Source organism: Hevea brasiliensis, chromosome 3 (genome assembly GCF_030052815.1).
Source record: "Hevea brasiliensis isolate MT/VB/25A 57/8 chromosome 3, ASM3005281v1, whole genome shotgun sequence".
Lineage (NCBI taxonomy): Eukaryota > Viridiplantae > Streptophyta > Magnoliopsida > Malpighiales > Euphorbiaceae > Hevea > Hevea brasiliensis.
Window position 1 is genome coordinate 111,216,812 of NC_079495.1, and position 15,141 is coordinate 111,231,952.

At 33.9% G+C, this 15,141-nt stretch overlaps 1 protein-coding gene and 1 non-coding gene across 2 annotated transcripts in view; one reads left to right on the forward strand and one right to left on the reverse strand.

Annotated features, from left to right (window-relative positions):
• Positions 1-15,141, forward strand: part of LOC110637539 (solute carrier family 40 member 3, chloroplastic) — a 30,074-nt gene that overhangs the window by 11,784 nt on the left and 3,149 nt on the right. Inside the window, 3 exon segments of the mRNA XM_058144583.1 lie at positions 7,443-7,549; positions 7,639-7,680; positions 12,453-12,456. Of these exon segments, the coding sequence (XP_058000566.1) occupies positions 7,443-7,549; positions 7,639-7,680; positions 12,453-12,456 (153 nt within the window).
• Positions 10,106-10,212, reverse strand: LOC131179008 (small nucleolar RNA R71). Its single transcript, XR_009148015.1, has one exon. It is a non-coding gene; the product is annotated as a small nucleolar RNA R71 (small nucleolar RNA).

The window sequence follows — 15,141 nt, forward strand, 5'->3', positions numbered from 1 at the left end:
TGCCCTCGTTAAGGGATGATATGGGGTGCCTATTAGTAGTCTGCCCTAGAGTATATTATTTAGTATGTATCTTGTGCATATTTTATTAATAAAAGGCAATTTTATTTTTTCATTTACATAATGTATTTATGTGGAATAGAAAATGTCCATTGATATTTTGTTAGAAATTTTATTCTTAAGTTGTTAAGAATATGAGTGACAGTATTTCTAGTACAAAGTATCATAAATTGATTCACAATCGAGGATACTTCACACAGGACATTAATTATCCAGAAAGATTATTATTATGTTTGTTCCCAAAGTATTTATATGAGATATAAATAAGATGGAGTGGTAAGTCTCATGTCACATAACAAATATGATAGGCACTTATACATGATAAGTAGGCCGAACCAGTGACGCATATGACAAACACATGGAGTTTACTCTTGTAAATGCATTGTCATATATCATATCAGTGCATATAATCTTTAGACCTGAGATAACACAGTTATCTTGTATATAAGTAGTTTGAGTTTGATACTGCTTTCATACTTGCACTGTGTATGGGTATATGGGCATGTGCTGGCTCCTACTAGTTATATATAGAGATAAGGGTTTGATCAAGATGGAATATGTTACCCTAAGTAAATAGGGGTAAAATCCTATGTTCATTTAATTATTCTTAATGTTTCAAGTTCCTAGCCAGGACAGACAGATTTAGTCAGAAAAGAGTTTCTGACAAGAAAATCTAATTAATCAAGAACTGGAATTAAAAGAGAACATAATGTTCATAGCAAATGGGGTTTGACATTAACCATGATTCCAGCTTGAATTGGGATTTTGTAACGGAGAGATTCTAGTGCATGGTAACATATGATTATAAGTTCATTTAAGGTATTCCTTGTTACTGATTGGGTGGCCATGGCATGCTATGCAAGGTGTCAACCATGGTTTATGAGATGCCTAAAATGATTTAGAGAGATCATTTATGATAAGAAAGGGTTATGATGATATTAAGAGTTAATATCATATCTCATTGCCAATTAGTGATGAGTCTAGTGAGTCACACACATACACAAGTTAATCACCAAGTAAAATGTGATTTAATTGATTAATTAAAGAGTTTAATTGATTAATTAAATAGATTTGATTTGCAATAAGATTGCAAAGTCCCTAACATGGCTTGAAACCAAATCTAGGTTATTGGATGTATAGTATAAGTTAAATTTATATTTAAAGTGTTTAAATATGAATTTAATTGTGAGAAATTAATTAATGGAGATTAATTAATTAATTTATATTTGATATAAATTGATTAGAAGAGGAGAAATAATGATTTTGGGTTGAGAATTCAAAATTAGAACATAAGGGTAATTTGGTCATTTTACATGGTGATATGTGGCACCATGAGATGGTGACACATGGCATTATATAAGTTTACCATTTGTCTTCCTATCATGCAAGGTGATCAAAGTCAAGATTAAGTATAGCTTTGATACTTGGCTTAATGTGATTAAGTCAATTAAAAATAAGATGCAATGTGGTGGTAGCATGTGGCAAATGGTTTAAGTGATTATTTGACCTAATTATAAAAGAGAAAAGAAAAGAAGAAACAAATAACTCTTTTGTCTTTCAAAAGGTGGCGGCACCTCTCTCCCTCTCCCTCTCCTTGCTTTTCTACAACAATTCAAAGAGAATTACTCCATTCCCTTTGAATTAAAATTGCTAGAAATTATTTCTAGTGTCCTATACACACATATAACCTCTCTAAAAGCAAAATCCCAAATTATAAATGGTTAGCAAGGCTTGAGAAGCAAAGTTGGGGGCTGCCCATTGGTGATCTTAGTGTCACACCTTACCCCTCTGTAAGGCATAACATGATCCCGTAGAATACCTAATGAACTACCGCACTTCACCTACCGATAACTCATTAAGTACCCTCCGCAATTAAAGCAGGCTCTAGTGGTCCAATAACACTCCCCCCCATGAATCTTGCCACAAGTCTCACACAGGCGGGCAGAATGTGAACCCCTTCTCGACTGCTAACCAGACCTAGGGGGTCTCTGTCCGGAAAGTCTGCCCCTACCAAATCTTCCAACTCGACCCCTGCTGGGTCCACTAAACTTCTTTTTCTTTCCAGAGGTACCACCAGAACTCAGCTCTACTGACTTTTCCCCCTTATCTTTTTCTAATTTCTTAGCTTTCTCTGATTTTTCTTTTACTGGGGTTGCTTCTGATTCTATTCTTTTCAACTCAAGTGCTTGAGACATGAGCTCTGAGAAGTTGCTGTGTCGAAATCCCACAACTTGCATCCTTATGCTGGGCTTCAAACCCGTCTCAAATCTCTTGCACCTTGCCTTACTGGTAGTAAGGAGACTCCCTGCATAATGACTTAAGCGGGAGAACTCCCTCTCATACTCTGCCACTGATCTATTCCATTGTTTCAAACTTAAAAATTCTTGCAGTTTCTGATCAACATATGCATCTGGGATGTATTTCTGTCTAAATTCTCTGATGAAGTCATCCCAGGTTAGCACTGGTGGTTCAGCCAAGCTGTGGGAGATGGTCTTCCACCAACCATACGCATCCCCTTGCAGTAGCAACACAGAATACTCAAACTTCAGTTCATCTTGGTAGTGCAGCTTCTTAAATACTCTGTCCATTTTTTCAAGCCATTGCTCTGCCTCTAAAGGGTCCACTGTACCCTTAAATTCTGCAGCCCTATACTTCAGTAATTTATCATACTGTCTAGCTGGAGGCAGTGGTTGTGCCACAGGTGTCTAGGGTGGAGCTTGAGCAGGCATACCCCCAGTCATTTGTTGAAACATCACAGCAATTTGCTGTGCGAACTGTGCAGGAAACTGCGACATTTGTGAGGCTGGTGCTACTGATCCATTGACATTCGGTAAAGCTGGGGCTTCCCCTTGTGCCTCAGCTTCAACAGACTGCTCAACTGAGCGATCCCCTTCTTCCATTTCAGTTTGAAGTTAGGGTATCTCCTGAACAAGTAACACATGGAGATTTCCCTCCGTTAGTTCATATTTATGATGTAATGCACTGTATATAACAATTATGGACATTGAGCAGTTGTACTTACCAAAGAAAAGACACAAATTCTCAAGTTAAAACATACTTTAAAAATTTGCTCTGATACCACCAAAACATGTCACACCTTATCCCTCTGTAAGGTATAACATGATCCTATAGAATACCTAATGAACTACCGCACTTCACCTACCGATAACTCATTAAGTACCCTACAAGGGATTTTAAAATAGTTTTCTTATTTTTGATAAGTGGTGAGCATTTTTTTATAAGTATTTAAAATATTTAATCGAAATTAAAAACTAGTTTAAACTTTTTGCCCATTTTATTTTTTCGCAATTTTCTAAAAATTTTGACAGAGTTTCTTTTATATTTTGAGAAAACAGTTCTTCAAATACCTGTAAAAAGTACTTCTAAAAATGTTTTCTCAACAACTACTTCAATTTCACAATCAAACTCAATCCATTTCAACAACTCCACAATCATTTCAATCAATTTCTCAAGTTTAAAATTCAATAATCCTCAAAATACTAGCAATACATTTCATTCAAATTAAATAAAATAGTTCCACTCATATTTCATTAGAGACAAAATAATTTATATACATCCTTACAAAATTTACATCAAAAGAAATACAAACTAAACTTTATTACAAACTTCATACAAATTTTGCACAAGCTGCTCAAGACCCATTTACATGTCCATACATTTATATGCAATACATACATCAAAAGAAATATTTATAATTAGGGTATAAATTATACCCGATAACTTCAAGCTGAATGATCTTTAATCCTTAGCAGCTCAGTCTGCTGCTCTTCTAGTCTTTGTATCTGCGACAGCAATAGAAGCTATCACTGAGTACTAGGACTCAGTGGTGCACAACATACTAAAATAATCTTTATGCAAAACTTAAATCACATTTATTCAAAAATTTGACTGAACATGAGAATTAAGTACAAATCATGCATTATGAGATTTTAATCCCAAAAATTTCATTTTGAAGGATCAAATCACATTTCATAAAACCCACAGTTAGATCATGCCATTCGAAACAAATAGAATCTCAATAGCCAGAAGCTAAAGAGAAATCACATCACAAGGCTAGTTAGCTCAAATATATGAATATCCATTCACATCCTCTTCTACTGGCACACCTCAACACTTCTCTAAAGAAGGAATCAAAATTCGAAACTAATTACCCCCACTAGTCGTGCTAGTGAGGTGTTCAAATATATGGTCAGGACACTGTGGTTTCAAAACTTATCTTAATAATTTGCTAAACATTGTCATTTCAAATATACACAATATCTTTCACAATTTAAATCAAAACATCATAAATAGGGTCACAATACTTTCAACAATTCAAAGCAAAAGTAAAATGCATATTTCATTCACTTAATCAATAAATTTTAAAGCATAGTGATGTTGTGCACAAACCTCAAGCGAGTCGCCTTTTGGCCTTAACTCGGTTCCTCGGGTTCTTTCCCGGTATTCTTTTCAACTAAAACACACAATTTTATAGTGTTTCAGTGCCATAACTTAGCATAAATCCAAAAATAAATTTAACTTCACTTTTACCTAGGTCTAACGTGCTAAACTCGACGTTCTTGAAATTTTGTGTTTTGGGGTTACTATTCACTATACTATTCAAGTCAAATTGTTGACTTTCTAAGGCTTAATAGGTATGGGAATTCAAACTTTACCCACATACCACATTTTGGTCACTAAATTTATTAGTTTTGATTATTTATTCAAATTCTAAGTCTTTTAGGTAAATTTGATAAATTTTCAGTTTTGGTGTATAAGGTTGCACAGTTCCATTGGTCACTTTACTGTTGAAATTTGGCAAAACTTCCTTCACAGAAAATGTTCCCTATTGTCTTAAGTTTATTCTCCTTTTTGAATCACTCCAATTGGAGTTTTTAAGCTCAAGTTATAGCCAAAATACAGTTACTGATCATGTTGCAGATTTTAGTTCTGCATATTTATTGCTCCAACTTCGTTCAGCAATTTGATCAAGTTAAGTCCATAATTTGGTCTAATTTTCTTCATATGAAATGTTCTACTATGTCTTAGGTTTCCATTGGTTTGAAACTTTACTGTTCATATGGCAAATCTGCAGTTCTGCAGATTCAGTGACTCAACTTTGCTCAATAATTTGATTGGGTTAATGGCATAATTTGGGTTTGTGTTCTTCATAAAAGTTTTAGGTCTATATCTCATCTAACCACTGGTAAAATTTTAGGTCATTTTAACTTGCCTAGCTCGAGTTATGACTAAATGAATAAACACTATTCATTTGGTCAGTTTGTACAGAGGCAGATTGTGATTTTTCAAGTTTGGTCAATTTGTTCATTAGGTTTTGGTCACTTTTTAGGCATACTTCCTGAATGAAAATTGTGTCATTTAGTGTCTATTTTTATTCCCAATTGGTCTCATACCAATTGGACTTGTAAAATTTCATTTTTGGTCCTTCAAAGTTGACTTGGTCATGCTGCCAACAGCATGACCACACTCAATCCGAATTTGGCCTTAACACCAACCATTCCTACACACTTCATTTGGTCACAAATGACCATTTCTCAATTCAAATTAGGTCCAAAATATTATTTACAAGTTTCTCACATTTTTTATCTCTAAACCCTAATGTCCAAAACTCTAATTCACAAACTCTTGCATTTAGCTACTTCCAAAGCCTTTAATCATAACCATTCAACTAATTAAAGTTCATATACTCATTCAAACCATTCAAATCATAAAAGAACACCCCCATACACATGCTGGCCGAATTTCAGCTTGGTCCCTCAACAATTTGTTTCATTTCATTTTAATTTTATTTACAAGTTAATCAAGCTAAAAATACAACAAATAAACTAATTTTTTTTTATCTTAAATCACTAATCTTGTTAGGTGTTTTTAAGCTTTCCTTTTTTCTTCTTTCTTTGATGACCAATCTCCTTCTCAAGTGACTAGAACAAGTTTTTATGAAGCAATTATGGGAGAAGTTGAGGTTTAGTAAGGATTTCAAAGCTTGAGTGCAAGCTTTAATGGAGTTAGCAATGGTGAGGGAGAGAGAGATGGGAGGCGGCAAGGGATAAGAAGAAGAAGGCTTTTTGATTTTTTTTTCTTTTCTTTTGTCTTTTTATGTCTTAGGAAGACCCAAAAATCTAATTAATTAAATTCACAAATTCTTATTTTTATGGCATCATGCATGATGTCATGCATGATGTCATCACCTTTTTAACTTTTTCATTTTCTCTTCTTTTTTTTATTAGTTCTTTAATTTAATTCTCGATTCTGAAATTTTCTTTTCTCCGATTTTATTTGATAGTTAGGTCAGGAGTCAACTCTCGGGGTCAATTGACCAAATTGCCCCTCGCCAGTTCATCCCGGTTTGCAAATAATTCAATATTTCTTTTGGCTCCCTGACTTAATTATTTGACTGGCTTAACAGTTCTTTTTTGTGATTTTCTCTTTTCCACTGTGTTCGTAATAGTCCTAAGGACCACTGCGTCATATTTTACGGTTCGAAATTTGAGTTCAAAATGACTTCGCAGTCGTTCCTGAGACGATCACCCATCGCTGTGACTCTCGGCTCGTTTAACTTCTTATGTTCTGTTTTTTTCTTATTTATACTTAACTAATTGGAAATTACTAATTATTTGTATTTATGGCTTCTTTAGTTGTCTTAAGTGTGGTTCTAATCCCCTTAATTGTCCAGACCGACACCGGTCACCGAAACAGTGAAATATACCAGGCTATACAAACAGGGGTGTTACACTTAGTGTGGACAAGCTAGAGGGATAACACTTGGGGTCCTAGGTGCTTCCTAAAGGTGCTAATTGCATCCATAGTGCATCAAAGAGGTTAGTGCTCAAACTCCTCTTTTAAACTAGGGTTTAAATGAATTAATTTGTTAATTCACAATCTTGAATGGCAAACATAGATCTTAATAAATATTAAAAGTGTTTTAATATGCGATTGAGCATTGAAATTAATTAGGCACATAAGAGATGCGGCATAATGTGTGAAACCCTAGAAGAAATTTTTGAAATTCAATGCTCCAATGAACCAATCAACATGCTTCCGCTCCTTCAGTCCCCACACGTATGCGGACCCCGAACTTAAAATCTATGTTTTAGAAGTGGCATTAAGAATTTTTAAAATAATAAACAGTTTTCTTTAATTTCCCTAAAAATTAAAGTAGTAACTCCTCACTTTTCCACTTTGGTGAGAATCGTTCGGCGACCGCAAAACCCTTGCGGCAACATCCTCTAATGTGATTACATCTTTTTCATTTGAAGTTCTATTGATGATATATTATAATTGCCTACAAGCTTTGATTTAGTAAACCCTCAGGTGTCATTTAATTTCTTGCTAACTGCCATAAATTGTATGAAATATGTTAACAGGAGGAAATCCATCTATCATTGGCAGTTTCAGTGGATTATGTGCTTCCATGGGTGTTGTGGCAACATTCTTATCTGCAACCTTGGTCAAGCGATTGGGCATTTTAAAGGTAGTCTTTTTGCTTCTTGCACGTGTTACAGCTCTATTAAAAGTTCTGGTTCTAGATCTTGTTCTTATATTTTGCTTCTCTTTGGCCATGCAGGAGCTGCTGGTTTGGTATTTCAGGCTTCACTTCTCACCGTCACTGTATTGCACTCATTTCATATAGGCATTTTAGGGTAGTTTTGCATCCATTTTGCCCTTATATTTTAGTATATTTATGTTTTTAGCTTTATTTTAGCTTTTTTGTTAACTTTAGTTACTTTATATTTAATTTTTGTAATTTTATTATTTTTAATAGGTTTTTGTGACAAATTGAGAGTCAATGAGTGCATTAGAAAGTGATTTGAAGAAATTTGGAGCTCCTTGAGCATGGAGAAAAGTTAAAGAAATCAAGCATTGAAAGATCAAGTTAGCCGAAATTTGCTTGAGACTTTACTTATGATGTTGCCTAGGGTATTTCATATTGCTTAACCTTAAGCCTGGTAAAGCCACAAGTCAAACACGGCTTAAATCCTACACGTTTAAGCTTTCATCCCAAAACATGCCGAGAATTACTTGAGATCCTGCTTGAGATCCTGCTTAGGGTAAGCAGCAGTGCTTAAGGTGCAGCATAAGTCAAGCTGGAAGTCAAGTATGAGCAGAAAAATCCATTTTATTCCAAGCCTGCCGAGATCTGCCGAGGGTCTGCTTAACCTTAAGCAGATAGTTCAACCAGAGGCTGAAATTTGTTGAAGAAGTTGCTTAGAGTTAAGCAGTATCCTAAGCAGACTGCCTAGAACGTGAATAATGCTGCTGACTTGGATAATTTTACACCTCATGTCCTATCTACTCCTTGGCTCTTATCTATTTTTAGGCAACCTTTGGGACCATATAAAAGCATCATTTTCTAGCTTTTGCCACAAAAGGAAACGGGAAGAAACAAAAGGAAAGAAAAAAAAATTATAAATAGAGAGAGGAGGAAGGCGCCATTTTTCTGAGGGAGGAGCTGCTGCAACTATCTTTGGGAGCTCCAGAAATCAGAGTTTTGGGTTCTTCTACCTGGGTTTTTCTATTTTTAGTCCTCTTATCGTGTTTTTCTTTACTTTTCCATCAATCTTTCTTGTAAATACCAACATGAGTAAGTAAACTCTTTAGATTTCAGAGTTGGAAAATATATTTTAGATTAATTTATGGATTTAGATTAGGTATTTCCATATTTTATATAAATATGAGTTTTGATTCCTTCCTTATGTGCTTGATTTACTTGCCTAATGTTGGTACCCATTGGGTATTGTGCTAATCTTTAATTGAAGGACCGAAAGGTGAAAGTCATTGATAGATAATCAAGGATTGGAAGTTAAAATTACCTAGATTTAGAAATAAACTAGAATTTTAAGAGGAATTAATGATTGGTTACAAAACTTAATGGGTTTTAAAGTAATCAAATAACATACGAAAGTGGGTTTAGTTATTTTAGAATACACTTTGGTTTGCTTGTAAAAGATATCAAAGGAATTTAGAATCAATAACCTTCAAACTCTATTTTTCTCTAAAACTTGGAATACCCAAGATAAATTCCAATTAATTTATGCATAAACCCCCAACTCTGGAATCACTTTTAACATAATTAGACTTTAATTTAAATTACCCGTTATTAATTTAGTTTAATTGCAAATTAGATTTAGAATTTATTTATTTGCTCTTTACCATTCCAATTAGATTAATCAATTTACTTTGCTCATTTACATTTATCATTTATTCATCAATCATTAGCCCAAATAATCGCTTTATTCATAGTTTGGTACTCAAATGACAAATCCTCGTGGGAACGATACTTTACTCATCACTCTATTACTTGAGACGACCCGTATACTTGCGGATACGCCCATCAAGTTTTTGGTGCCGTTGCTGGGGATTTGATTTTTGTTTGATATTGAACGATTGTTTGTTTGGTTAATTTGGGCATTTTATTTTATTTTTAATTTCTTTTACCATTTTACTTTGAGAATTTATTTATTTTGTTTTTTAGGTACTTTATTTTATGAGAAGGACAAAAAGTGAAGAAATCAATTTATTCTTTGATCCAGAAATCGAAAAGACAGCAAGAGCTTTAAGAGCAGAATCTAAAAGGAGAAAAGCTGAAATTAAAGCTCAATAACAACAAGAAAGAGCACAAGAGCAAGAGCAATTACAAGAAGAAATGGCTAACAATAATAACAATCGCTCTGTGAAGGATCACGCCTATCTTAACATTGGGGATTTCATGCCAAGTATCACAAGACCAAGAGTAGAAGCTAATAATTTTAAACTAAAGCCTGCACTTTGTCAAATGGTACAACAATCACAATTTGGAGGAAGTCCAAGTGAAAGTCCACATGTGCATCTAGCACACTTTCTTGAGATCAGTGATATGTTGAAGATAAATGGAGTTTCTGATGATGCAATTTGACTCAGGTTATTTCCTTTTTCTTTGAAAGACCGAGCTAGAGAGTGGTTACATTCTTTGCCACCGGGTTCTATCACAACATGGGATGAACTTTTTCAAGCATTTTCAGCTCAATATTTTCCACCAAGCAAGACAGCTAAGCTAAGAAATGAGCTGACTTCTTTCAAACCTAGAGATGATGAGAGCTTGTATGAAGCATGGGAGAGGTACAAGGATTTGCAAAGAAGATGTCCACATCATGGGATTCCTAAGTTGATGCTTGTTCAACACTTTTACAATGGAGTTTCACCAGCTATTAGAAATACAATTGATGCATCTTCTGGAGGTGATCTTATGGAGAAATCTGAAGATGAAGCTTTTTCTGCTCTAGATAAAATTGCTTATAACAACTACCAATGGAGTTGTGAGAGGAATGAGATTAAGAAACCAGCTGGTATGTTCGAGCTTAATGCTATGAATATGATTAATGCTAAGTTTGATGCTTTGACAAGGAAGATGGACAAGTTAAGTATGAAAGTAAATTCTTCAGTTGGAGGTTCAAATAACTTAGTAGATGTTGGAGCTGCAAATGTCAACTGTGCAACTAATTTTTCTACATTTAGTCAAGATTTTTCAAGTGAGCAAGTAGATTATGTGGGGAACTATAATCAAAGACCAGGTGGTAACCCATTTTCTATAACTTATGATCCAGCATGGAGAAACCACCCCAATTTCTCTTGGGGAGGTAAACAAGGACAACACCAAAATTTTCAGCAACCTTCTGGGTATCAACAACATCAGAATTTTCAGCAGAATATAGGTCCTCCTCCTGGAATTCCCAAACCTCAAAATGGGCCTGCTCCACCACAACCACAACAACCTCCACCACAACAAGCACAACCAGACAAGACAGCTAGATTGGAAGCCATGATTGAGACTCTATTAGTGAGCCATCAAAGTCAACAAGAAATGATTTCTCAATTAGCATCTAAAGTGGATCAAATGGCAACACACAACAAAATGTTAGAGAATCAAATAGCTCAACAGGCTAGCTCTTCAAATAGTAAAGCTTTTGGGAAGCTTCCCAGCCAACTTGAGAATCCAAGGGAGTAGTGCAATGCTGTTACTTTAAGAAGTGGAAAGGTAATGGGGGAAGAACACAAAATTGAAGTAAAGTTGAAAGAAAAGAAAGATGAGTGTGAGAGTGAATCCACTTCAACTAAAGCTAAAGTTAGTAAGGAAGCAAATGAAGAGAAAGAAGATAAAAAGAAAATAGAAGAGAAATATGTGCCTCCTGCACCGTAAAAGCCTCCATTGCCCTTTCCTTAGAAGTTTCAGAAAGCACAATCAGATAAGCAGTTGGGGAAATTCCTTGAAGTTTTAAAGAAGTTGTATATCAACATTCCATTCACCAATGTCATTTCTCAAATGCCTTCTTATACTAAGTTTTTGAGGGAGATTTTATCAAATAAAAGAAGGTTGGAAGATTATGAAACTGTTGCACTTACTGAGGAGTGCAGTGCTATATTGCAGAACAAGCTCCCACCTAAGCTAAAAGATCGTGGAAGTTTTTCCATACCATGTCACATTGGAGAAACAAGTATTGAGAGAGCATTATGTGACTTGGAGGCTAGTGTTAGCTTAATGCCGCTTTCCATATGTGAGAAGTTAAAGGTTGGAGATCTAAAGCCCATAACTATTTCTTAGCAGTTAGCTGACAGATCTATAAAGTATCTAGTTGGGATTTTAGAATGTGCCATTAAAAGTTGGGAAGTTTTTCATTCCAGTGGATTTTATTGTACTAGAGATGGAGGAGGATGTAAGAACGCCCATCATACTTGGAAGGCCATTTTTAGCTACTGCAGGAGCTAATATAGATGTAAAGAATGGGAAACTGAAGTTTACAGTGGGGGAGGAGGAAATAGAGTTTAATTTATTCCAACATTCCAAGGAACCAGCTGTGATGAATTCTTATTATAGGGTAGATGTTATAGAGCATGATGTTGAAATTGAAGTTACTAAACTAGAGGAAAATCAAGCTATTCCAATGCAATGCAATCAGCATAAAGAGCGAAAGAAAAAGTCAGCTTTACCACCTCATTTGATTAACAATGAAGCTTCGAAAGTTAAGCTCAAGCCTCCATCAAAATCACTCAAAAGAGGAGATTCATCTAAAGTTTGTAAGAATATTCTTTAAGATATAGTTGGGATTCTGAACAAAGTAACAGGTATTTTCACATATAATGGAAAAAAGTTGAAGTATAAATTCATTTCAGCACCTGTTGTGAAGGGACATAATATTTTCCAATTCCGACCACCATGAGCTTTGAAAAGAAGGTCAAGCTTAAAACCTTAAACAAGTGCTTCTTGGGAGATAACCCAAGCATATCCTTTTATAGTTTATTAATTTTCTATTTCATCTCATTTTAGTTTTTACCCTCATTAAACTCAAATGTGATATTTGTTTATCTTTTGTAGGTCATTCATGAAAATTGGGCAAATTGAGATTTGTAGCAAAAAAAGGAAGAATTGAGAGGGAGCAAGCATAAAGGAAATTCATGCATTTATCTAGTCCCTATGAAGAGTAACACTTTTAAACTTGTGCTAAATTGCTGATATTGAAATCTACTTGATAGCACATGTTTAATTTTGTGTCTTATGTAAATTTTGTGAAATGCAACTTGAATGAGGATCAATTTTGATATTTAGGACTAATGTGAGTTTTATTAAAGTGCAAAAATAGTTTTTAAGTTTTACCTTTTAGTGTATATATAGTTTTTGTAGTTTGTTAGAATTTACATGTTTTTGTTTGAGTTACTGTTTATGTTACTGTTCACGCTACTGTTCATGCTGCTTGAGAAGTCAATTTCTATGTCTTTTCTGCAATTTTTGAATGCTTGGAATTTATCTCAAATGCTACTGAAAATGTGCTTTGGGTATAAGCTTAGGAATAAAACCATTTCATTAAGTTTGCAAAGGGTAATCACAATTTGTGCCTAATTTGAGCTAATTACCACATGCTTGTATTATGTTTGATAAGTTTATGAGAGATGATGAGCTTAAATTCTTCAATTTTGTGGTGTTAATGTGTATTTGGTAATTGCTGAGGGTTATGATAGCATTCCATAACATTTGCACTGTTTTTAGTAAGTAAAATCACAATTTTTCCCAAAACCTGCCAAAATTTGCTGATAATGTTACTTACCCTAAGCTGTACCCTATGCAAATTCTGCTTAACCCTAAGTAAATTTGTGCTTGACCCTAAGCAACACCAGAATCGTTAGTTCAGCAATTGCTGCATGCTTTCCCTAAGTTGTACCCTATGCAAATTCTGCTTAACCCTAAGCAAATTTGTGATTGACCCTAAGCAACACTAGAATTGTTAGTTCAACAATTGTTGCTTGCTTTCCCTAAGCTGTACCCTATGCAAATTCTGCTTAACCCTAAGCAAATTTGTACAGACCCTAAGCATTACCCAGAATCTTTAATTTCAGCAATTGCTACATGTTTAACCTAAGCAATTATCCTATGCAAGTCATGCTTAACCTTAAGTAATTTTTTGCTTACCCCAGCAAAATGCCTTGTGCCACTAGTAGATCCATCAGCAGCAAACTGAACAACAGTAAAGCCTTGACAACAGAGCTTGAACAGTAGCAGTAGTTTAGTACTAGTTTTAGTTCTTCAATTCAGTTTTAGTTTCTGTTTTAGGTTTATTTTGTAATCTGTTTATTTTAATCTTCAAACTTTAGTAACAGTTGCAATACTTTGGTAATTAGTTTTTATGATTATATTTGCATTCATTTCCTTTAGTCTAGTTTATTTTATTTATCTTCTGATATGGATATAGTTATTCTATTAATGCTTTTTGGTTTAATTTCTGATTTAATTATTAGATCTTATTTCATTACACTTTTTCATCTTCTTGTACATTATTTTTGTACTTTATCTTTTATTCAGTCCTAATTTTATTGATATTGATGAGTTGCACAATTTACTTTGAGCTGCATATGTTTAACATCATTTTGAGGTAACAGCTTACCCTTATACTATTTATGCTTATGGTATGTTATCAATGCTTATGCTTTTGCTTACCTTACGCAACAGGTTAAGCAACATCTTAAACAGTGTAAATTCATACATTTGAGATACTTTTTCACATTTTTCTCTCTAAAGCTTCATTGTTAAATATCATTTTGAGCTAATTTTGGAATTCTTGAGCTTATATTAATTTAATCTCCAATTGTATATATTTCATTAATTAATTAGTTCACACAATTTTACCCATCTTTGTATTCATTGTAGACATTGAGGACAATGTTTCATTTGAGTTTGGGGGTGAGGGCAAAATTTTTGCAAAATTTTTAAAATTTTCTTTAAAATTTTCATTCATTCATTTATTGCATTTCATTCATTCATATATAGATAATCCATACACTTATACATATACCACACACAAAATTTTTAAAATTTTCTTTAAAATTTTCATTCATTCATTTATTGCATTTCATTCATTCATATATAGATAATCCATACACTTATACATATACCACACACATGTCTATACTCATACACATACATTTACATATAGTTTTCATATAGATTACACTTAGTTTTAATTTGATTTATGCATTCATTTTAGGATCATGCATATCATAAAAATAATTTTTTACCTTGTCCTTAGAGGATTGAGAATTGCTTTGAAGAGTAATTGAGCTTACTTTTAGAAGGGTTTGATGGATTGAAAGTTCTGGATAGGTGCAAGGTTATTAGATCCTTGCCTTAATTTATATCTTCTTAGCCAAGGGTCACCCAATCAATTGCATTGAGTTTGAGTGCTCAGAGAAAACTCTAGGATAAAAGTAGCTAATTAATGTCTCACCAATCCTAGAACAATCCTTTTAAACCTTTCAAGGCACAATCATAGCATGCACTTCAAAAAAAGAAATGATCTAGGCATTCCTTGAATTTTAAACCCATATTTTAGCCATAGCCAACCTCATTTTAAAATTTCCCTTTGGAACAAATTTGAGCCTACATTTATCCCTCTTATTTCTTTGGAACCCACATTAATGCATAGCCATAAACCCAAACACTTACCTACCCTCCATGAGAATAATTCTTTGAGTGATAGATACAATTAAAAAAAAATAGAATAATAATAAAAATAAAAAATATATAAAAATAAAAAGAAAAAG